The sequence below is a fragment of the Hippoglossus stenolepis genome, chromosome 23 (assembly GCF_022539355.2).
Source record: "Hippoglossus stenolepis isolate QCI-W04-F060 chromosome 23, HSTE1.2, whole genome shotgun sequence".
Lineage (NCBI taxonomy): Eukaryota > Metazoa > Chordata > Actinopteri > Pleuronectiformes > Pleuronectidae > Hippoglossus > Hippoglossus stenolepis.
In genome coordinates this window covers 4,102,800-4,128,664 of record NC_061505.1, presented here as the reverse complement: position 1 = coordinate 4,128,664, position 25,865 = coordinate 4,102,800, and the positions used below count along the sequence as shown (strand labels likewise).

The 25,865-nt window shown below is 42.6% G+C and overlaps 1 protein-coding gene across 1 annotated transcript; it reads left to right on the top strand.

Annotated features, from left to right (window-relative positions):
- The first annotated feature begins 631 nt into the window (after positions 1–631).
- Positions 632–24,823, top strand: vax2 (ventral anterior homeobox 2). The gene is made up of 3 exons (XM_035148334.2): positions 632–1,811; positions 6,198–6,385; positions 20,944–24,823. Exons 1-3 carry the CDS (start codon positions 1,577–1,579, stop codon positions 21,424–21,426), a joined length of 906 nt encoding a protein of 301 aa, XP_035004225.1. The 5' UTR covers positions 632–1,576; the 3' UTR covers positions 21,427–24,823.
- Positions 24,824–25,865: the final 1,042 nt, after the last annotated feature.

The following is a 25,865-nucleotide window of genomic DNA, read 5'->3' as shown; positions in this document are numbered from 1 at the left end:
AAAACTAGAATTGTGTCTTTTCCACCTTTGTACATGTGGAAGAACCTAGTTTGGTGATATTAGAGTCAAATCTGATTTATTTTTATAGCCTAAAACCACAGATGTGTCTCATCTGACCACACAGGACATCCCCTGATCCCCCACCCTTCACATGTGTAAACTCTGAGGGTCTTTAAGTATTTTAATGAAGGGCAAATACCCACGTTTATTATATATGTGGCTTTATTTGACATGTTTTATCGCTTGGCTGTAAATCAGTTTATGTAGAAACCTCCATCACATCTTTATATGTAAAGTCTTGTATGAGATGTGCATACGTGTATTTGTATGTTTGCCAAGTGGTATTTTTACAAGTTAATACTTTCATATGGATCTTTTTTTTAACTTGCATTAAAGAGATTTAAAGGGTTTAAATTGAGAGGAGTGCACTTTGGGGTTTATTGGCTCACAGGTCCTGTGCGTCCTGCTCCAGGTCTCCGAGCTCCTCCACGGTGGAAGAGAGACTTGATGCAGATCTGTGGGGGGGGAACCCAGGCACCGCTGCGTTTGGCTGTTTCCAGCGCGCACGGCCATCATCTCATGTCCCCGCGCCTGATCCCGGTCTGGAAGCTCCGCGCATCCTCCTGTCAAAACGTGCCCGGCCCGGCGGACCAATCAGCGGCGAGCCTGCGTGGGCAGGAAGTGACGTGACCGGGTTCCTGCCACTGTAAATTGCCGTGTGTCACCACAAATGTTACCCACACACCAACATCTCTCACATCCGAGAGGCTGATCCATCCGCCGCCTCGCTCCTCGTGACGTGAAGCAAAAAACTATCAAACAGACCCACTGAGCTTCTATTAGCGCGGGAGCATAAGTGACCATTTCCCCCCTTTTCCCCCCTGGTCCCCTCCTGGAGGGTTCGAACCCAGACCTCCTCTCCTGTGCGCTCTCCACACACACAGACGACCCCCCCCCACCCTCTCTCCCTTTATCCACCGACAACAAGCAGCCAAGAACCCGCAGGAGCAGTGGATGAACCCGGGGCTGAAGTAACAGGCTGCTGCTCTGGAGGAACCAGGAGAAACTTTCCTCTCCTGGCTCGTGCACGGTGAACTGTGACCGCAGCTGTGTCTGTGTGTGTGTGTGAGGGGGGTTTTGCGCACCGCCTCTCACTTAATTTCTAAGCAGTGTGTGTGTGTGTGTGTGTGTGTGTGGCACCTCCCCGCTCCTCCATAGATCTGGTTGCCCCTTGTACCTTGCAGGCTGCACCATGCATTCCTCCTGGCTGCTGTAGTTAGAGCAGGACACCGAGGTTCCTCTCACCGCCCTCCGCCTCGCTCTGGACTCCGGACCGCGCGTCATGCCGCGACACCTGAAGCTCTCCCCGGCTCCTTCACTGGACCGCGTGGCTCCTTTGTAACTGGATCTACTTGTTTCCCCTTTTGTGGAGGAAAGAGGAGGGCATGCACTCCTCGTCTCCGGAGAACACTTGCAAAGAGGAGAAGAAAGTGTAGCGAGAGAGAGAGAGGGCTGAGCCGCAGAGACAAGGAGGAGCAGCGAGCGAGCATCCGAAGAGACTGCAGCTGACTTGTAGATGTTCGATCAGGCCACGACTATGGGCGATGGGAGCCACCGCTGTGGACCCAACCCGCTGTGTCCGGACCGGATGGAGACGAAGTGCCGCGCCGAGATCGGGAGCCGGTCCCCGGTGCAGAGCTCCAACGACACCCCGGGGACCTCCGCGTCCACGCCGACCTCCTCCAGCGAAGACGGACACGACAAACTTTTGGGAGTGGACCCTGACTACTGTCGGAGGATATTAGTGAGGGGTAAGTGCGCGACAACAAAGCCCACAGCAGTTTGTTTCTGTGCGTAAAAACTCACTCTCACAGGTCAAAGCCACGAGATGTCAAAAGATTTTAAATTCACTGCTGGTTTAGAGACAATAATGTATTTTAAAGAATGACAGAACAATAACAGGTCATAATCTGAAGCTGCACTCCAGTTACACACACGCTGATTCAACTCATACTATAAATAAATATTGTAAAACGGAATTTAATGACATAAATGTGATTTATTTTCTTGCTTCTCTCATTTAAAAATAAATAAAACTCTAGGCCTGTTATAACAAATATCATGAACTTTATTTTATTGGTCTAAATAAAGAAATAATAAGTAAAATAGTGTGTGAAACTTTGACTGAAGCTCCCAAACATATGATGTAAATATCTGTGGCCATGGATACAGGGTGGATACAACAAGCATCTGCTGTGCTAACAATAGGCTACTTTCACTTCCGTCACACCAAAGTGACTGGAACACCAGACCACTGCTAAAATAAAAAAAAACAATAATGTAAAATTCAAATAATAAATATAAACAGCTCTCTGAACGACAGAAGTCACAGATTTATCGTTTGGCACAACGTGTCCCATTTATATCAATTTCTTTTGTTCATGTGAAAATATACAAATCAATTGGTCTAATCAATATTCAAAATAATTAAATAAAGCCTCTGAAATATGACTGTTGTGTCTACTCATAATAAATGTACACATTTATATATATATATATAAGGAGTATTTATATATAGCACATGTATGTTGCTGTAGGTTTGTAAACGAGATAACAAAGAAAAAAATGATTTATATTTATATTAAAACAACAGTTCATGAAGAGCAGGTGAAATTCATCGTTGTGTTGTTAACCAACACAAGAGCTGAGAGAAAAACACACATCTGCAAACACTATGAATCTGTGTGTCTGTCTGTGTGTGTGTGTGTGTGTTTTTACTTTACATGTCAGTGGCTGATTGCCTTTGTGTGCCAACGTTACGTTAATGAACAGCAGAATAATATTTAATGCAGTGTTTGTACAGTGTCCACGCCCTCACGCAGGAGGCCCCTGGTCCCTGAGTGGAACCAACGTCCCAAAAACATCCACAAAAATATAAACGTTACTTGGATACAAATTTATACAATCAGCAAACACACAGTTTCTCTAATAATAGCTAATATCCTTTGTTTTTATTTATTTATTTTTATTTAATATTCTCTTAAAGTCACATCACACCTTAAAATGCCCTAAATATTTGTGGGCATTTAAAATGTATATTTATATTTGCAGATTAAATTGTAAAAAATAAAACAAACTGTGCAGTAAATATACACAGAAAATCTTAAAAAGCATCAGGTTCCAAAAACATAAAGAAAACATATTTATATTTATACACGTGTATTTGTTTTACAAGGTTATTTTCATTCAGGACATTTGTTAATATTACAGCGCGTACATATAAATATTGTTAGAGGATAAATGAGGGAAAACATAGAATACATAACATGAGGAATATATGAGGAAGTTTCCTGCTTGTATATATGAATTTTGGTTTTGGTTTTTCCAGGAAAAAAATTGCCTGGAAACGTTTATTTAAAAAGAAAAAGAAAAATATGATCAAATTAAATTACAGCCTGTGTGGGTGTTTCTTTTTGCTGCTGGCTGCATTGGACACAGTCAATATGTCGGCCTATCAATTCCCGGCTGCAGGCGGACGCTGTGGATACGATGGCCGCTGCCTGGTTGGTTTGATCTTGTATTGAACGGTGCTGTGTCCTGAACCAGGAGCAGCTCAGTCAGCACGAGGACACGAGGGTAGTGTTGATGTCACGGCTGGTTTTAAATGGAGGAGGATGATGATGCTGCTGCTGCTGTGGGTGTGAGAGGAGCAGAAACACGAGAGAAATGACGAAGAGGCAGGTTGAAGAAATACAAAATAAAGAGTAAGAATCAGCTCCATGTGAGATGTTGCCTGTATTTGAAGCAGCTGCTATAATAATAATACATATATTTATTTTTAAGTTCTTTTCATTCCCCTATTCCCATTATTAGAAATAGTCCTGTTAGATAATTCAGCTGCTGCATCAGTGAGACCTTTACGCACGTTATCCTCTATGTGTCCTTGTTTCTGCTCCTTCTCCACATACACACAGTCCAGGTTATCTTTGCTGATGTGATATTCGACAGGCAGGTGATCACATGTTTCCTGTATGTGAATCCTGGGAGCTGCTGCTGCATCAGCCGCTGGTTGATGGAGTCCATGCATGACGAGCTGGCCTGTGAGGACTCAGGCATGGTGCTTTTTGGGTTCAGACATTTGTACAGTTCGTTCTGGAGGCCTGCAGCGTCAGGGCTTTTCCTTTTTTTTTTTTTTAAAGCTGAAGTCTGGATGCTCGTGTTTTCCGCAGAGAGGCCGAGGTCACCGGGAGGTCAGCAGGTCTGCGCCGGCTCCCCCTTTCCTCTCGTTGCGCATGTTTCCATCACAGCTTGAGCTTTTTTTGTGTTTGGCCTCCGGAGCCCACAACTAAAAAAAAATATGCTAAAATGTACGACTCTGTATAAACGTGCACGTGTGACGTGAGGACGGTTTGTAGCCCGTTGTGTTGCCGAACCCACTTCCCGTGGCGACACATGACGTACGGTCATGATGCGTGTGCGTAAAGATGGAGATCTGTCGTGTTTTTACTGCGTGGTTCGTGCATGTGTAGGCTAAATAAACACTTGAGAATATAACGCAGAGGTTGAGATGCGTGCGTGAATATAACGGAGCAAGTCACCATTTCATTATCTCCTTTAATTCCCACGTATTTTACGCGTTTACGCGCGTGTCCTTCCTCCAAAGCTCCTGCTGCGTTTTAACACTTTATCACCACGACTACAGAACAGAAGGAAGGTTTTATTTGTGCCTTTTTTGTTGTGTTAAGAAATAAAGAAAGTCTATTTGAACTTTCCGTGTTTGTTGCTCTTGCAGTTTGGATGTTTGGTTCAATCAGTATTGTTTCATATTTAATTCAGGACTCTTCATATTTTATTGGATTGCATATTTCATGACTTCAAAACCATGGACAAAGAGGAGGTCGTGTCTGGCCTCGGATGTGATAAATACGAACAAATCTCGGCTGCTGTGGAGTCAACGGGGACGCGGAGTTTCTATTGTGGAAAGAAAATATTTTAAAAAGAAGTAATTTGTCGATTATTGCAAAACTTCATGACGATTTTATTTCCTATCTTATTTTTCTTTTCCTGAGTATATCCACCGGGTCTGTGGATCCAGGGCGGGGTGGAACTTCTGACCCCCTCGTCCAGGAGCACTAATATTAAATGCATCATAAATTACCTTTTTAAAACGTGTAGTTTTTTATACTTTTTAATGTTTTCTATTATTTAAATTAGTTCAGGTTCAGCAGATTTTTTTGCTATTTTTAAAAAACAATACCAGGGTGAACATATCGAAGCAGATAAATAATTCAAATTGATAGCAGATCACTTGGAGGGAAACAAACCAACAACACTAACAAAAACACGCCTCCACCAAGGAAGGAGAATATTTAAAAATAATAATAACAAGAACATAAGTGTACACACACACACACACACACACACACACACACACACACACACACACACACACACACAGTTGTACAGTCGGTGCAGGGCTTCACAGTCAGGACTCCAACGAGCAGTTTTACGCACAGTGTTATTATCCCCATTACAACGTCACGTGCCAGATAAAGTTTGGGATAAAGTCTTTTACACCTGCGATGTTTAGTTTCACTCACTTTCACTTGGCACCAGGAGAACAGGACGTGCAATTCCCAACGTAGCCAGTGGCTGAAATCACGTCACGCAGGCGGTTCAAGCGGAATTTATCTGGCCACGACGCATCAACCGGTGATTCAGTTTTTAATCTGCGTGGATTAAAGACCATGAAGTCGGTTAACTACAAGATTGTGGCTTTATTATGAGCACCGACACAGCCACTGATAAAAGCACATCACAGACAAGATCTGCTATTTACAACTGACGTGCGTAAATATGCATCTTTCTCACAGAGCGTGTTCTGAACCATCCCTCGTGTTAAATGAGTAGTTTGTTCATCTCAAAGACGCACATCGTCCCAGTGTCACACCAGTTTAGCTCGTATAGGCCTTCGCTCATTCCAGCCAGAGGAAGGTGTGTGTGCGTGAAACTACAAAACCAGTACGTCCATTTTGGTTTTATGAGATTTTATTCTCTAATGAATGCTCCACCTACCTGAATATTAATGGTCTAATAATCTATATCTCACAATAAACCGAGGAGAGTCTGAACTTGTAGTATTTCTGTAGTAAAATCCACTGACACTGTGTTTTTCTGCGTTTCTCTCCTCTGGACAGACGCCAAAGGCACCATCCGGGAGATCGTCCTGCCCAAGGGCCTCGACCTGGACCGGCCCAAGCGCACGCGGACCTCCTTCACGGCCGAGCAGCTGTACCGGCTCGAGCTCGAGTTCCAGCGGTGCCAGTACGTCGTGGGCCGGGAGCGCACCGAGCTCGCCCGGCAGCTGAACCTCTCCGAGACCCAGGTAAGAACACACCGGGAGCGAGACTCATCTGAGGGAACTGTCTGTGGATAATAACCAAAGAAATATAAAACCTGATTCTAAATATTTTAATACCAATAAGAACGTTTCCACCAAATGTGAGCCCAGTATTTAATTCACCTAAAGCCACAAGTTAGGCCTCCATAGCCACAAGCTAGTAACTTTTACAAGTAGTTTAAAGTGGTAGTTCAGAATTATGGTGCCAAATCAATCAGGAGTTTTTATTTAGTATCTGAGTGATTCTGGTTCGTTCAGAGGCTTTAATTGGCTCCTCAGCCAATCAGAGAGGAGACAGGTAGCTGCCACGCCCAACACGGGTTCCTACCTTCCACCTTTACTAAATGAACACGTGAAGGTTTAAAGTCCAACAACACAGACACGTGTGTTTTTAATGTGAATGAATATGAAACTGTATGAAGGTGGAAATGTAGAGAAAACAATGTAAACAAACTCCAGAGGTTTGTGGAAACAAGTCAGTTTAGAGGCCTTAAGTTTTATATAATATAGTTTTGCATTTTCAATTTCAATCTGTGTTCATATATGTTTGAATTTCTAGTTTAAATAAGTTATTTATATATATGCATGGAATTTATACATTATTAAAAACGCTTTTAGTCCAGTAGGTTGCATCAGCATCAAAATCAGATGAGTCAACATGTCGTTATTTATATCTGTCAGCGTCTGAACCACAGTTCAACAGCTCCAGTCATTTCAATGAGGTCTGACGTCATGGGGCTGTTGGACTGAGAGGGAAATAATCACCACCAAGTGATCAGTTTTCACTAAACACAAATTAAAAAACACCTTCTTTCTTATTTAGTCTCCCAGTCGCTGAGCAGCTTTGTGTATTACACTAAAATATATGGTCACGTTCTGGATGTTTGTGGCTGTTGTTGTTGTTGTTGTTATTGTTGTGGTATTGTGATTGTAACTGCTCCTCAGTGTGAACACACACATTCAAACCCTCCTGCAGCGCCACGAGCCCCACCCCTCTGTGTTAGTCATAAGATGGACACACACACACACACACACACACACACACACACACACACACACACACACACACACACACACACACACACACACACACGCTATGGTCTATATATAGGACACTTCTAGAAGAGTTGAGTGACGCAGGAACAATAAACCAGAAGTGTCAGACCAACCAATAATATATTATTTTCTAGATTTTTAGACTATTTAGATTTACAAATATTAAATAAATAATTTTTGACATTCTATTTGGCTGAAGTGCACCTTTTTTCCACAAACGGTATTTTAATGACTATGGTGGTCTTTACCATTTTAAAAACTTTTTATTCAACACACTGTAGGTTTATATGTTGTATCCTTTAAATATCAGTTTCGTTTTTTAGAGGAATTCATGTGAAACAGTGTAAATCTTGTTCATTCAGCTGCGTCACATAACGTTTCAAGCATTTTAGGCCTGATACGACTCCCTGAACTTTTATTATCCATCTGAAAACCTGCAGACACTTTGTTCTCTGGATACGCATCCGCCGCTTCTACGCACTCCATGAAGCAACTAACGCGTCTGTAGACAAAATAAAATAACAGACAATAACGTTGTATAAAGTTACAGACATGCTACAGTAGGAAAAGCACAGATAAACTATATAAATAATTAAATGAACGATGGCTTGGTTCCATTTAGCTGCTTCACTTTCATGGTCTTGGTTTTTTAGAACATTAGAACAGAACCGAACCATTTAAAGTTACAACTAACAAGTACTTGTCCTGTTATGATCATATATTGTGTTAAAAGGTGCTTTTGGGGCCGATTATGAAAAATAATGTCTCCTAAAATAAAAAAACACAGATGCTAGTTGGAAACTGTGACAAGTTTCACAACGAAAACCTCGAAAACAAACCTTCAAAGTAAAATGTCATAAAATAAAAGTGTCGAAAATGCTTAGACGTTGGCACATTTTATTCTCACTCGTGCTATGAAAGAGCAGGGTTTTGTTTCCGGGGCCTTTTGTGCTGCAGACATTTCTTTAAACACTTGTTGAAGGAAGTAAAATAACACATGGAGGAATTTACGCACCATGAAGCAACAGTATTATCTAACCACACAAAAAACCAGGACTCAAACATAAAGGTGATGGGATTGTGTGTGTGTGTGTGTGTGTGTGTGTGTGTGTGTGTGTGTGTGTGTGTGTGTGTGTGTGTGTGTGTGTGTGTGTGTGTGTGTGTGTGTGTGTGTGTGTGTGTGTGTGTGTGTGTGTGTGTGTGTGGAGCACAGAGCAGCCACTGTGTCCCTCATTAGTGCTGACACTAGGGGTGTTAATGGGAGGGCCCCAGCTTCCTGCTGCTGCTGCAGCAGAGGATTGGCTGAATGAAAAACCCGTCTGACCTTCAAGTGAGAACAACATGTTAATAATAAAAGTCTCCCTCGGTAATGGCGGAGGGAGATATTAGGCCCATTGTGCAGACATGTCTTAATGCTGCGTTGCTATCGAAGCAGCTTTCACGCGCGATCAAAGAGGCTTTTTCGTGGCGTTAGCGGCGTTTTCTGTCTTATTATCGCCTCCTTTCTGTTCGGAGACAAAACACGCGTCATGCAAATGAACCAAATCAAATCTAATGATGAGAAATCACACTGAGGAAAAGGTGGAGACGCTAAAAAACCTTTGGGTGCTTTTTAAAAGCAGCTTGTTTGGATTCATCTCTGCGTGTTATTGCAGTTAATTGGGTTCTGACGCTCAAATGGTTTTAAAGCGTCTTTCTATCTATCTATCTATCTATCTATCTATCTATCTATCTATCTGAACAGTGTTTTTTAAATATTATTAATAATAAAATGTACATAGACAGAAGCTCCTTCAGGCCTGTTGCTCTTGTTTTCCAGATTTTCCGTTTTAGTTTAGTTTGGAGTTTTACGTTTTATTCAAACCGATGACAGATCAGTTTTATACCGGGTTGTACATTCATGGTGTTCTTTAGGTTTTAGGAAAAGGTTCTTTCGTTTCTCGTTAAGTCTGTTTGATTTAAATGGAGATTCGATACTTGATTTCAACTAAATCCAGAAATCAAGTTGTCTTCATGTCTTTTATTTATAAGGTTTATGGCAACCAAAAAATGCCACAGTCACTTTAAATAAATATATAGGCTATAAATATAACAATCCTATAACAGACCTCAGGCTACATGCTTAGCCTATATAAACGTGACAGGCGTCTTTCTCTGTGACTGAAAAGACAAATACTAATTACAGAGAGGTTGGATCGTTAAGTGTTTTTTTAACAATGTTTGGGGATTTGGTCATTGACCCATGGTGTAACTCCAATTAGTTTGGTGAGGTATTCAAAAGGATCACGCAATGAGGCAGCAGACATAGGAAGCACATGCACGCACGCACGTAAAAAAAAAGAGACTCATACAGAAACTTAAAAGAAATAATGTGGATTTTTTTTTTTAATCTTTCTTTTACGCACGCAAACAGAGACCTTCACAGAAACTTAAGACAAATACATTTCCTGTAAATATTTCTGAAAGTAGATGGACAAATGACTTATTCATGAACAAATATATTATTATAAATTATTAAACTCGTGGCACCAGCGTTTCTCGTCGTGACGCGCAGCCTTTGGATTGATAAAGTGTGGATTCCAAACGTTGCTCTGGGGAAATGGCCTCACTCTTTTATGGTATTCTTGTCTTTTAAAGTGAAACTGCGCCAAACGTTTGTCCTGATAAAACCTCAGACTCGATCCCAAACCCTCCCCTCAAACACAACTGGACAAATGTGCGTAAAACGAAACTGCAGCAGTGCGTAAAACCGCAGTGTGGGAAAAACAAACAGCGACCAAGGCTCATTCTTCGTTACTTTTTTGATGATATCAGTCAGAAATTCTTTCAAATAAATGTCTTAATTTTTATTTTTCATCTTCCAACGCTTGTAAACCCAAAAATTTCGATGGTGCAGACTTTAATTTTTTATGTTATTCTCATTGATCAAAGCAGAAATATTAAAAAGTAAAACTCGACTTGCTCTTCAAATCCTGACTGAAGGTTTATTATGATATTTGACTCTCCAGGTAAATAAAACATGTGTATGCAAACTTTTTTGCCAAAGAAAATCTATGACTTTCTTTTTTCTCTTTCACTAATCACTCTGGTGTAACTCGTTACTGAGTAATCCATTACCTGCAGCTCAGAGCTGTCCCTTCATCCCGGCAGGTGGCTCCCCGCCACAGGGTAACACAGCAGGAGGGGGGGTGCCCACACACACACACACACACACACACACACACACACACACACACACACACAGATTCTTATTGGGGACCCTGTGGATGCTCATGGAGGCTCCAGCTCTTATTGTGAAGGTATGTTGCATGTGAATCATTCACTGCTGAATGGAACCTTCCTCATCTCTAGTTTCACATCCACACACATGGGAATTTATTATAAATCACCACATATGGAACAGCCACGCCCTATTTTACACATTTTCTCTATGTAGTTCCATGTGAAGAGATGTTTAAAACACCAACTTTCTTATCGATTTTAAAACTTTGCCGGACACTTCAGCTGCAGAAATATAGAAATAGACCAAAGCTCTGCTCATTCTGCAGCGGGTCCCTGTTTATTCCGACTGGTTTGTCAGTGGGAGGCTCCAGGAGGTTCCTGGACACTGTGTGGTCACTTTAAGCTCCTCCACAGTCGTCCTGAGTTGAGTGCAGCTGACGTTATTCGCTGCCATTGTATCAGTCCATTGTTGTTTGCAGCTCTTGCATGGAGAAGCTATGGATTTAATGGCCCCTGTGCCGAGTTAAACTGGTTTAATCCTGCAGCAAATGGGAGGGAGCTCGGCTATGTTTAATCTTTAATGTAAAGCTGGCTGCACAACGCACAGATGTGGCTGAATGTAAGCAAAATCATACAAAATATCATCTTATCGTACAGTATCGTATTGTACAGCACAGCATTGTTCCATATCGTATCGCGACGTATTCTTTTGTATAGTATCGTACTGTACCACATTGTATCGTATTGTGACGCATTGTATCATTTCCTATATTATCGTTTATTCAAATGAATTCTTTTGGGCTTCTTTGACACAGTTTCTTTGTTTTCCTGGCCGACAGTCAGAGAGGGTGTACGGTGGCCAGCAGGGACACATTTGACAATGTGTAAAAAACGTATAACGAAAGCATTCAGATGCTCTTGTGCCACCGAGTGCTCACCCACCTCCTGAAGCACCTGCCCGCGACACATTTTAGGTTAATAAACTCAGCTGCTGGATATGATCTGAGAATCACCGCCCACCTTAATGTGACACAGCCGACCCTGCGACAGGTCTTTACGTCGCCCGACATCAGTGTGACACTTCCCCTCGTCTTCTGCCTGCTGTCGTTTCTATTAGTCAGACAAATACTTGAGTCCAAACAGCCTCCGGCACAGTTTAGTGGAAGCTGTGAAAACTTTCAGACGAGGGATGACAGGTATTTCTCAGCTCTTACTTTTAGTACGTTCAGCAGAAAAGCGTACAAGGAACAACAGATCTGTGGACTGTAAGCGGATGATGCCACTCTCAGTATAATCTAAATAGACCAAGCATTGATAAATCGTGACTGGTGATGGCAGCAGGGTGCAGGCCTCACATACATGTACCTTTACTTATGGTGACTGTGTGGCAGAATGGATCAAGACAATATGAACAACACTGAGTGTAGAAATTCATTTAAAAAAGGGTTTAAAATAACGGGATCATTCTGAATTCCTTGTTAAGACGTTACAGATGCTTGTCAGGTTTTGAAATCTATCCTTGTACTAGTGAAATATGATGTAAAGACAGTGTAGTTGTCGTAAAGAGAAACAGAAACAGAGGAAATGTGATGGACTTGAATTTGTCCAATGATTTAAAGAGAAAAGAGACAAATGTTTCCAATTTAAAGTCGTGGAAAACGTGGTTTTGGTTCCACACACTGGAGAGAAGGTCCCACATCTCTGTGTCCGTCTGCAGACGCCGGAGACAAGAGGACAAGTTGTGCTCCTGTGTGGGTCTACGTTCAGTGAATGTCCTCGTTGTGTGTATTGTTCTCCATGATGGGCCCAGACAGCCGGTGTCTGGCCACCCGTCTGGGCCGTAGAGGACCCGGCCATGACGTGTGGCTGTGCAGATGTAGCGCGGAGGCGGCTGCACAGGGCGAGGATTGTCCGCACGGTGTGAATGGAGAAAGAGATAGGAAGAGAGACAGACACGCTGACGGACGCACAGACACTTGTTGCTTTGTGTCCTCCAGTTCAAATGTTTGGTCTTCGTACTGTAAAGAAACCAACTCTTTCCTCTGCATGTTTCAAGAGCGTCGTCCTGAGAGGAGGAGCTTCAGTCCCACTCAGGGATGTTCAGGAAACGACCTGTCAATCAGCTGATTAGATCCTCAGAGAACATAACAGCCATGAAGACTTAGTTTGTCCTTAATTACTCAGATTGAATTGACTTGTTTCATCAGCTTCTGGCAGAGTGAGGTGTGTGTCTGTGTCTGTGTGTGAGGATGGTGTAATTTTCCAACATATGGAGGAGCATGTAATCCTTTGACTGACGTGGAAATCACCAAAATTAGAAACAAGAGGTTTTCATTTTTTCTTCTCTTTCTCTCACACACACACACACACACACACACACACACACACACACACACACACACACACACACACACACACACACACACACACACACACACTGAGAGCCTTGGGTGTGACCTCATCTCATCGGTGCGGTCAAAGGTTTTCCATGCAGCCACTTTGTGTCATTCGCTTGGCAAAATGTGTAATGCAATTAAAGTGGAGGATTACCTGCGCGGCAGCTTACACACACCTGCCGGCAGAGAGGGACGTCTGAGTCCTCACCATGTGTCCACGCAACACCTCCATATTTTCATGAGGAAATTCACACATGCACTTCTACCTTATTAAAAAACAAGAGTCTTGTTGTGCAGAATGAAGTTTTGAAATATTATGGATGATGAGTTTCTTAGATCGAGGCCTTTCTACAATTCAAATTTTGTCTTTGTTTCGCCACCATTTAAACTTACGTCTTTAAACTTGAACCATTTTTTATAAAATCACAAACTCACACATCAGTCTGAATTCATATTGTGTCAGTTATATACAAGAAAAAGCTGCTAGGAACCAAAAATGTATCAATAATGACACTGAGGCCTTTAAAAATGTACAAGTATTTAATCACAATGAGTCAAAACATTAACGTAGAACAGTTCTAGATTGTGTAAATATTTTTGTATTTATACAAACAAATGCAGCGGAAAATTGTATGAAATAAAACTATAATAAAGTCTATTTAAAGGTATTTTATTTTATTTCTAGATTTTTTTTAAACAATATTAATTATTCACAATTTTACCTATTAGATCATATTCTATGAAATCATCATGATTTTTATGTCAAATATTAATCTGAATAAGTCACAGTTATTATCAGATAAATGTTGTTGGTGTAAAAATTACTATTTCTTTCTAAAAATGTGTCGGGAGTATAAAGAAGCAGAAAATACAAATAGTCAAGTACTCGGATCATTTTCTCCTGTGACAAAATCCCATATCCCATATTTTACAAAAACATTAGAGATCCCTCCTCCAGGGTCGTACAAAAAATGTCACGTATGAAAACATAAAGGGTAAAATATATAATTTATTCCGTGAAAATTCTAACTCGAGTATCTAAATTGTGAAACCTTCCCTGGTTTAAAGACTTCTCTGTTTTCTCTCTCTCAGCATAAACCATAAGAGAAACAGAGCATTTGTTGCTTGTTCTCGTCTGAGTTTTGAGAATCTTTAAAAATCTGAAAAATCTGTAAAATCTCGTCATATAACTCACAAGATTAATCTGTTTAAAAATACATGTTTCAATCCAGAGAGAAGCAGCTCACACAAAGATTTAATGAAAACGTTTCTACATCCTTCTTCCTCTTCTTATTTGTGTACAGTTACGTTTATTACCTAAGATTTATTACCAAGATGCGCACATTTAATACACAATGCACAAGAGATGCACATATATATTTACATTCATTTTATTTTGTTAATCAAGCTCTGTATATTTGGTTGTATTTGTGTTTTCTTTTTTATTTGTAGTTCGTTACCTCTGGTTATGTTTTCATCAGCCTTCATCTGTTTGTCAGGATTCTGTAAAAACTACTCAACCGATTTCCATGAAATTTGGTAGAAGGATGCGACAAAGGTCCGGCAGGAACCCATGGAATTCTGGGCTAGATCCAGTCCAGGGGGCAGATCCAGGAATTTTTTATCCCGTTCTTTAACATTGTGGGATCGTTCGTTTGTTTTTTAACATTTCTGTTGATTTCTCACAGAATAATTCTTGGATCTTGATGAATAAAAATCAGACATGTTAGGGGGCTGATATTTATGAGTGTGTTCAATTTGGTGCAGATCCTAATAAACATCGAGATCTAATATGGTTTCATAAGTGGACTGTTGGGCCTTGGCAGAGTTTTCGTTTATAATAAGGTAGATAATAATAATAATGATGATAATCGTGTCCTGATTTCTGTATCATCATCGGGCTGCAAACCTTCATATCAGTCAGGCTGATTTTATGATTTCATCTCTTATGCGTTTGTCTTCCTTCATTTATAAATATAAAAAATAATAGAAAACAGTCTATAGAGTTTTATGCATCATGAGAAAGACATTTTTCTTTTGAAGGTGATTTGGTTTTAATTTTTTTTGAATGAGTGTAGCTCATCAGAGGTAAAGGCTTGTGGATGGATGGATGAAGGGATGGAGGGATGGATGGATGGAGGGATGGATGGATGGAGGGATGGATGGATGGATGGATGGATGGAAGGAGGGATGGATGGATGGAGAGGAGGGATGGACAGGAGACCGGGAGGGAGGGCAGAGGGACGTAGAAAGAGGTGGGCCTCATAACAGTCCCAAGTGCTTTTGTGCTAAGGAGGATTAGGCAGCCATATCTACCAGCGCTTCTATAAGACGGCGTTAACCCCTGGCTGAACCTGGCTGGACATGTGCTGCAGCCATGGAGGACCAGACCGGGTTCAGCCGGGTGGGGTTAGGTGATGGGTGGGGGGGCTGCGGCGGTGGAGGGGTTTGAGGGTGGATGGTGATGGTGGTGATGATGATTTTTGGTGTGAGGTTTGGAGTCAGGGTGACGAGGAGAGGAAGCAAGGAGAGTGACGAGGAGGAAGGAAGAGGAAGCTGTTGAGGAAGCTGTTGAGGAAGCTGTTGAGGAAGCCATGGTTTTTGGTTCAGTGTTGTAATCCCAACACTGACAGCAACATGGATTCAGTTTGTACAGTATCTGTTCAGATTCTGAGAGAGAGGAGATTATCTGGAAAGAACCTTGCATCTTGTTTTATTTCATATATGAATGTATTTTACAAAAATATAGAGGTAATTTATCCAAATTCCTGCGATGTAACCCCACCTTGGATTCAAGATGGGGTTCAATAATGTGTCACAATAAAAACATGCAACAAAAAATGTCACGAAGCAGCAGAACACCAGCAGAGAATAGACAGAAATAACAGAATATGTCAGTCTAGAGAAGTTTTCCAAAAAATTGAAATAGACGGAAAAAGAGGTGAAGCATTCCAAAGTTGAATCAAATGCACAAATGACTCGTGAGACTTTACTTAAATATCCCAGGAAATATGAAAATTCGTCACACACACTGCATCTGAACACACACCGGCTGCCATCAGTCCTCTACGTGACGTACAGTGGCGTATCCGCTGGTCCGTTACGTACAGTTTAACGCTCGCTGGTCCGCCTGGTACAATCTCCACGGAAAAAGAGTTTTCATTGTGTTGCTGCGGCTCATCACATGCCTGGGATCAGGGGGTCTGCCCGGGGTGGGGGATCACCGAGCGGCTGGAGGGGTCATGGAAAGTGTGAAAGACACCAAGTGTCCTCCTTAAAGAATTTACCGCTCCAATCCTGCATTTCACTTTGCATTATGGGTATTAAACCATACAGACAGGAGGGGTTTTATCGCTTTATGTTTATGTTGATGCTTTACGTGGTCGTGGCTTGGCTCGGTTCAGCCTCGAAGCCAAGCAGGGAAATAAAGTGATTAAAACCCCGAGTGATACGGAAACAAGGACAAAACAAATTAAAACATCAGTGAGAATTATTCAAAAAACATCTAAAGCGACGTCTTCATTCCAACTTCCTCCAATCAGAGGTTCACGTTGGGACACCGCGGAGCTCAGCTGGTTTATGGATCACACATATGGATGCTCTCTACACTGGGTCCTGATCTGGCTTAACCTCTCTACCTCTAGCCCAGTTCGCCTACGCTCTGTTTGCAGCTGCCTGGTTTCCCAGCGCAGGCCTCCGATTGGCTGACCTCTGCCCGACTGGCCCGTGTTTACAGGCAGGACGGATTCATCATCACCGCCCTGACCTTGAATTCGTCCGGCCACGCCGACATTTACCCTCCATCCTTTGGGTTTTCATCCCCTAACACGTGTTTCGATTACACAGCAGCTACCTGGGTCTGAAACAGTGGAGTGGGATTTAACACAGGGAGGAAACTTAGAAACCAATTAGATTAAAGTTAGTTTCATCAATACAATATAATATAATATAATAGTTGCATACATCCTATATATTCCTGATGTCTTCTTAAAAAATTATAAATCAACGTTTTCTTTGTTTTTCTACAATCTTGACATTATTGTGACACAGTGAATATGTTTGTTATATAATTATAATTTGTACTTTGGGTCTAAAGGTCTTTGGAAAAAAAGTTGTTTGGAAAAATTAAGAATAAGGAGGAAAACGAGACAAATGAACGAGAAAGAAGTGGGAACATGTTTTCTTTCTTTATTGTCTTGTAATATTCTTTATTTTTGTTATTGTCAAGAAAAGAACTAATTTAGAGAAAAAAAACAGAAATAAATTCATCATTTATAATATAGAAGTATTTTCTGTGTCTGGAGCCTGATAAACAGCAACTTTTCATACCACATACACTGTCCTGCTGTGATATTACAGTTTATAAAAAGTGAATTAATCCACTGCAGATAATAGATCCTAATAAATTCAATATTTACTACTGTTTGACAATGGTAATGGCCGTCCTATTTTTTTGTAAATTAAATTACAATAAATTTATAAAGATGAAATATGAACCCTTTTCCAATATGACTGATCCCTCATATTAACGGATTCCCAGGTTTGTTTTACTAAATTACAAAACATTTATAATTTTTACATTTAATAGTACCTTATTTTATTTATCCCTCATTTTTTTTAGTAAATTGCAATGACTGTTTTTAAGAAAGACCTTTATTGATCAAAGCTGCTCAAAGCAGCAGCACATATGTAAGAATAAAATAAAAATAGAAACTGAATCCTGAATAAATAAGATAAAAATAGAAATATCAATATGCAAATACAACATGGACATATTCTATGCAAATATGTCAGTAAAATACATAAATGGGTATATTTTTGCTGTATTTGTATGTATATATCCTCAGTAGAAGATAATGTTTCTGATGCCACACAGTTAGTTTTGGTCTTTTAAGGGATTAGTCAACAACTGATTTAACACCAAGAGACTGATGAGAGGACGTTAACTGTTTAAACTAATGGACGTTTGACCTACAAACATAATAACAGGGATTTTAATTCACAGAGTATGTGAACTTCCTGTTTCCCTGCTCTGCTCAGCACTTTCCTCGCGAGTCTTGGTCTCGCCTCGCCTCAGCCCCGCCCTCCTCGCCTCAGTCCCGCCCTCCTCGCCTCAGCCCCGCCCTCCTCACCCGGGCCCGGACCGCGTCCTCGCCCCGGCGGGACAGAGTGCAGCGGGGCGGGGTGCAGAGGACGAGGTCGGGGCAAATGCAGGTCACGGCAGATCTAGATCTCCCCTGGTAATCTCTGCCCCAGCTCTGAACCCTGGATCCCATTAAAAAGGATTTACATCCAATAGTGTAGATGTACCGAAGGCAGCTTTGCCTTCTTCTCTTCTCATCATTTTCCCCTCGAATAAAATCCCTGTAAAACACCATCAAGGTTTTTTTTCCTCGGCAATCGATAGGAGGACTGTGATGTGAACCCGAGGCCAAGCCCCGCCCACGGCGAGGGGGATAAAGGAGGCGGCTTGGTCGGCGGTTTCATCTGGAGTGAAAGCCTTTTATGGGATGCGGGTGTTAGGCAGGCGATGGAGTCAAATGCAGAAGGAGATCTTAGTGTGAACGGAGAAGAGGTAAAGAGCGAGAGGAGGGAGACGCAGATGGTTTACCGCTGCCGGCCCCGCCCTCCTGCCGCCTCTCCGCCCCTCCCCTCCCCTCTTATCTCCATCTCCACCATCCCTCCCTCTGTGCCTCTTTCGGCTCTTTGCAGTAAGACTTGCTGGCGTCAGTATTCCTCTCTGAGCCGTGGGATCCTCTCCGATCCCATTATTTGCGTCGTGGTCAGTGGCTGAAGCGATGATCTCACTGCCTGTTGAGCCGCGCCTTCACGCCGCACTGATACTGTACTGATACCGTGGTTAACACCGGTCGGCCCGATGGCTCCCAACGCCATCGACGGCTACGCTTTGAGTTCTAACCTGTGCCGCCCACAGGTGTTTCAAAAGAAAGCTGAGGGATGCCGGCTACATGAAGGCCGCTTGCTTTTCTCCAATCAATACAGAGCTGAGAGGAAACTACAGGAATTTGCTCACCGGGTGTTTTGTACTAAAAATTAAAGTTAAGATGCTTTTTGAAGTTTGTTGCTTTTGTGCAACTGAAACTTTAAAATATCTCAACCCCCAAAAACTTGACTCCACATCCAAAAGTACTCGAGCAGAGTCAAGGGTGTTACTGAGACACGGGGTCATGTGAGATGACTTCACAGCAAGCGTGTGTGTGTGTGTGTGTGTGTGTGTGTGTCCACTTCACATGTGACCTCTCTGTGAATGTGTGTGTCCACATACTCCTGCTGTGCCTGCATTGCACCTTCACCCAGACTTTAGACACTTTATTCCTTTTATTTGTGTGTATTTCCATGTGTCGTCTTGCTGTTGTACGATGATTGTCGAGTTTTTTTTATTCCATTAAATTAAACCCGAGACGTTTCACAGGCTTGTGAGTTTCTTTTTAAATCCTCGGCTCAGGGATTAGACGACTGGATTTCTGTGAAAAATCGTGACGAGGCCGATACGTCAGAATAACTTTCAGTTCACTGTTGTTTGAACTTCCTCGGTGAAGACGTGAGGACGAGAGGAAAGAGTGGGGAAATAAACCTGCTGATCATGTGGTGAAATCCACATTACACTATCTGCACCAGAAAGCCTCCGTCCACTCTTTAAAATATGAGCATTGGTGCAGATAAGTGTGAACGTGTTTTTCTGCAGCTGTGATGGAGTGAAGATTGTGAATTACTGTGACAAAACAAAATGTATCATTAAATCAGAACAAAATGAAGAAGAGGAGCGTTTAATTATCCCGCTGCCGCTCTTCTTGCCACAGTGCGAGAGATGAAGAGTCTGCATGAGGCCGCTCTAACTCGGTCAGGCTCGCATACATTTTTCATGTGTGTGATTCCAATCGGAGGTGGCTCTCCGTGCAGCGATCTCCTGTGACCCCACCGTGCCCTCCAATCAACATCTCAGTCAGCCCCAACTTCACCACACGCTATACATTAAAGCCACGCTGTGCCGCCATCAATTAAACATGGCGGACAAGGACAGGCAGAGTTCACCGAGCTTTCCTCTCGATCTGCTGCCGGTGGCGTGACGGCTCGTGTGGTGAAACTCCAAAGTTTGCTGCCGTGAAGAGGTGCAGATGTTGATGGAGATCATGAGTTTTTTGTATTTTCTTTCTCCTCTGCAGTCTCCTGCACCAATATCTCAGTTTCTGGTGCATTTGCATCATATTTGAAGGATGCATCGGCGCGAGTATCACTCCCCCCTCTCCCACATGTGCACTTCCGGCCTGTTAGAGCTGTGGAGTGTGAGAGAGGAGAGAGCGCACAGGACCCACCATGATCAAATGTGCAGAGAAAAACGAACAGAGTTGATCCAATGGCTGGTGCCAGGGGATTACAGCATCTCCGCTTGTTCGGCACGGATACACGCACGTATGACCGGGTTATGGCTGAGGCGTTGCGTGCTCTCGCCGCTCGCAGCGCTCAACATGCAACACGGTAGATGTGCAGCGAGTGCAGGTCACAAAGAAGTCAATCGTAACATGTTTGTGTGAGTTCAGCCTGTGGAAAACTTCAAACTTTGAGGCATGTGAAGGTTCAGGGGGGGAATTCCTGATGGTTTTATGTAAATGTTTGTTGAAACATCCAGGATCTGCACATCTGTACACATGTGGATACTTCATGAGGTTCCACATATTTAGCAGAAGAACCTTTTTTGGTTCTTTGAAGATTAAAGGACCAAATATACGCATACAACTCTCTGCAAATATTCCTTCCCTTTTAAGTTCTCATTTCACGGCTTCAACCGCAGACTAAGTTTGTATTTGGAGCAAAAATGACGAACATTTCTTCCTGGTTTTGTTGTTTCAGGTCAAAGTGTGGTTCCAAAACCGCCGGACCAAGCAGAAGAAGGACACCACCAAAGATTCGGACAAACGCTCTTCCTCCACGTCCGAGTCCTTGGCCACCTGCAACATCCTGCGCCTCCTGGAGCAGGGTCGCCTCCTGGCAGGCCCCGCCCCACCTCACAACTCCCTGTTGGGGCCGCATCACAACGGCTCCCTGCTGAGCAGCCCGGGCGGAGGCTCCTCTCCTGGAATCAGCAGCAGCACTCCACCCGGCTCCCTATCAGGGGGGACTTTTGGGCTGTCGCTGCCATCCCTGGGCGGCACCCCGCCCTCGCCGCGGCTGGGCATCCCACCGCCACACTCCCTCTGCTTCTCCATGCCGCTGCTGGGGGGCGCTCATCACGAACTGACGTCCTCTTACGGCTGCGGCTCCTCAGCTTTTGAGCCGTACATGCGGCTGGACAGGAAGGAGGCCGACCTGGGCGGAAAGAAGACGGTTTCTTAAGTAACGCGTCCGTCTTTGCGGACGCCAGGGGACCGGGACTTGTCTTCGTAAGAGCTTTCCTCCTCGGCCTCTCCCCCTGCGGCCTGTTTGACACTGAATGGCCGCAGACGGGGGCAAAGAAATCACCCTGGATCACGAGAGATGTGAAAAAAGAGGAAGAGACCAGGTTGCTTTTCCTTGCGGCACCATTTTGTGTCCACAGCACTGTTTGGCACACTGGCACAAAATGGTGAAAAGGACGCGATGTGACGGAGACTCTCCCACATGAAAAAAAAAAAGAAGAAAAAAACTTGTGAATTTCTTTTTTGCAAAATGCCGTGTGTGTGTGTTGCGTGACCCCTGACAGATGTTTTTATCACCACTCTCTTCGCAGTGGTTTTAAATGACTCGTCATTTTTTTTTTTTTGTCCAGTGAGTTTGTGCGTGTGGTTCGTTTCTCTCTATACAGGCCTTCATCTACTGTTCAGGAAAAAAAAAGAATACTTGACACGGACAGTTCAGATTGAATCAGTATCTGAACGAGAAGAGCAGCGTTTCAAATCGAGCCGTTTGTACACATTTCTCTTCGAGTGGCCATGTTTGATTTTAGTTGATGTGCTGATCACAAAATGGAAGAAACACTGAAAAAAAGAAAACTGACAAAAAAAAAAAGAATCGTAGCATTTTAATATCAGTCTGTTTGGTGTCCAGCGGTAGTTTTTGTAAATTCTTGATTTGGTTGTGTTTGTTTATGTGGTAGGATCTGGACAAACGATGCAGAATCACATATCTAGATCTGATTAATATAAAAAGAACACGAGGAGGAGGAGGAGGAAGGAAGCTGGTTCGACTCTGCCAAAGCGTTTACGGACGAAGCTTTGGAGGTGCAGCGCTTCGTGTCATCCAATCAGTCGAGGTCGGGCTCAGAGAAACGACCTTTGAATCCACGACTCACAGGTGTCACGGTTTCTCTTTCAGCGAACAGCGAAAAAGACGTTCAGTAAATCAGACGCGTAATTAGACGTATTTAACCGGACCAAATTTGGAGTCGGAGTTGTGGTTCGGGGCCGAAGCTACAAACGATTAATCCATCGATTGGTCGACAGAAGTATTCCGTCATGTTCTCAAGCAAGAAATATACCAAACGTTCTCCGGTTCCATCGTCTCAAATGTTATTTTTTCTTCTCCGTCATATTTTGAACTCGTCATCATCACAACAGCAGCAGCTATCGAACATATTTCAGGTCATATCCACAATAAAACTAAACGTCTTCGTGACTTTTACTGTACCAAGTTATTAAGTTATATATTAACACACTCGCTAAATTTAATTTGAAAGAAATCAACCCTTTTTAAGTCGGTATCACATTTTCTTTTTTTGACCGTCGTTTATTTTTCTTTAAATTTATATTTTCATCTTTGCTCCATGTTTCTCGTATTGATTTTTATTTCCCTGCTTCTCTCTTCACCTCGAACCGTCTTCAGCTGAAGGACTCCTCCGCACGCCCCCCCGTCGAAAAGCACTTTATGTTTGCAGATTTTTAACTTCCCTTTTTTATTTGAAATCAGGAAAGTCAGGATTTACTCTGGACAGAAAAAAAATCTGTTATTTGTTAAATAAGCTTCGACCTCAGTCAATTGGTTTGAACCGAAATCGACCTCTGATTCAGAAAACGTGGATTAAGGAAGCTTCAGCTCTATTATTACGTTTCTCTCTTTCCACTATATGATGCCATACGTCCACGTTTCCTCGTCGTCCAAAGAAAATCAAGACTCACCTGCCGCGACCTCCAGCTTCCACGTGTCACACGAGTTACTTCCCCCTTTTCACCGTTTCAGTTTCATGTATGTATTCATGGGTCTCGAGTTCTTTCTCTTCATTCTTCGCTCCCTCACGTTTGCCGAAGGTGACTCGACATCCGCGAAGAAAACAAAGAAGAGAAAAGGCCACTACCATGACATCAATTTAAAACGGAGGCGCTAACAAGCCAAGGCCAGGTCGTGCCGAAAAACAGCTGAGCGCGTGTTTCCATTTTGTGAAAACATTTCTCGTAGAGTGCACAGACAGGTTCCGACCTCGGCCTCTGAAAATGTAAGAGAAAACCCCAGCGTGTCAGCTCGCCGGGGCCTTTTTGCGCCCGTGTAGCGCTGCAGCCGGCGATTTGTTGTTGTTGTGTTCAGACCCCGGCGGCGCTGCAGAAACCGCTGTTATCTACTCATGGCTCTTTGCAGCGGTGCACCTGTGCTGCTGTTGAACACTATTATTTTCTATAAGCACCATCCATAATTCACACGCTGCGACATCAAATATTGAGCGGAGAGATGAAGCTGAGAGGTCAGGAGGCTGGTTTCTCATGTGAGGCTGATGCACCCTTTCACAAACCCTCTTTTCCTTTTTCTTTACTGCAGGGACGTTTCGCTCCTTTGCTAAATTGCTTTCCCGCTGTGCCGCGAGCAAAACACAGACTTCTAGCTGGAATATTCCATTTTTATTGTTTTGTAGCTTTAGTGTTGATTCAAAGTCCAAACTCTCCACACAAGGAAGATGAAGGAGCCTCAGAATTCATTGTGTTTCCACTTATCTCTCAATCGATGTGACATGAGGAGGCTTAGTATGTTGAGAAACTGTTTTTGTATTTGAGTCGTTACAAAAAAAAAATTGTCTCTCCGATTTCTTTATTTCCTTCAAACTGCAGCACTGACTCCACATTCTGTCACTTTACTGGTGTTTCACAGAGTAGATCTGCGGCTGCGGGAGGAAGGATCCAGCTCCAGGGAAACTTTGCATCAGTTAAACACAAGCCTTCTTTTTTTTTTTTGGTTCTGCTTTTTCTTCTGTTGCTTTTTTTTCATTTTGTGCAATCTGTGACATCTTGCACTTGTTTTGCCGACGCCTCAGAAACACGACGGGGCCTCGCGGCTCTGCCACGATCCTCTCGATGGACACAGTCCTTCTGAGATTGTGTGAAATGTTCCTTTTATTTAAAGAAAAAACAAAAAAAATACACTTCTTCTAGGTTCACTTTTTCGTTATGCACAACTTCTGCAACGTCTTTTTCTTTGAGCAGTAAAAGTTAATGTCAAGCTAATGGCACCAGCTACTACTTATGATGAACAAACTCTATGTACATAGATATAAATTTATATATAAATATATATATAAATGGGTCTTTGCACAAGTTATCTCCATGTCCGCTCCGTGTGATTTTAACAGGAAAAACAAAATGCGAAGGAACGTTCAGAAAAAAAAAAGACTTTATATGCTTTACAGTTCTTTGTCTCATTAACATTTTGCACTTATTTAAAGAGGCTTACTTCTGTTTCTGGGCTGACAGAGCTGTTTTCACGCTCGGCCGAGATACTGTACAATATGTATATGTATTTTTATTCATATGCATATAAATATATGTCTATGTAATCTGCCTCCTGTGTTCTGTTCTTGTCGTCTTTCACTCTCAAACCTCAAGGCCACGGAGATTCTCAACTTAATGTGATTTCATCCATTCGCTGTTTTGTAACGGAATAAAGATCCAGTGTGGTGCGAGTCAGAAAACCTGCTCATCCAAACAGCCTTTCAGTGGAAACATGAGATTCTCTTTGTGTTTGAGTGACATCTGCATGTCTGAGCTCCCTCTATTCACTCTCTGGGTTTGGGCGTGCTTGCAGCTTTATTAAAAACCTTGGCTTCTTTGTCCGCTGTGGCACAAGCATCGAGGCGGTGGACGCGGTGGACGTGTCACCTCTGCAGGTCTTTCTGTGCCTGTTAGTACTTTGCACTTTTAATTTTTTGTTTTGCTGCAGGTGGCGGGGCGCAGACTAAACCCACGCGCCCTTGGGACAGAGACTGGATGGAAATGTAAAAAATATGCTTCTGCGAATGTGGAATGACTCAGGTTGTTCTGCGTGTAAGAAATAAATCTGATGTTTGCTGGCAAATTAGGGAACAGACGGCAGGTTGTTGAAGGTCAATCTACAAGTTTATTTCACGACCTGTAAAGGGAACAGATTGACATTGCATGATAATAATAATTTGAGATTTTTAAAGTGGGTTTTAAGGTACCAGAGGTTGCTCCTGGAGTTCAGAGCAGAATCCTTCTACCCCACGTTCTGCTTCTCCTCCTCTATTGAAATGCTTTAAGTAGAACATTTGGACCAAAAATCTATTATACCAGATTCAAACGTGAGTAACAGTTTGACCAAATGGTTCCAAAACAAACTCGGCTTCTATTCCCGAGCCTAAGATGAATTTTTCAGAAAATATAAGGACCTGAAAGATGATTAAAAAGCAACCTGGGCAGCCTGCCTCCAAAATAAGCTTGTTTTTCCAAAGGAATCATTTTCTTGACATGTTGTCAAGTTGACACACAAAGAATTACAATTGAGAAAGTCTTCAGACAGAAGGGTACGACATACAACACACGTCTGGGACCAAGACTCAAACTGTGGACGTTGTGGTTATG

Excerpts from the sequence above, each read along its gene's own strand:
- vax2 (XM_035148334.2), top strand. The coding sequence starts at position 1,577 with ATGTTCGATCAGGCCACGACTATGGGCGATGGGAGCCACCGCTGTGGA. Across the intron at positions 1,812-6,197 it reads TCGGAGGATATTAGTGAGGG|ACGCCAAAGGCACCATCCGG; the intron begins GTAAGTGCGCGA and ends TCCTCTGGACAG. Across the intron at positions 6,386-20,943 it reads TGAACCTCTCCGAGACCCAG|GTCAAAGTGTGGTTCCAAAA; the intron begins GTAAGAACACAC and ends TTGTTGTTTCAG.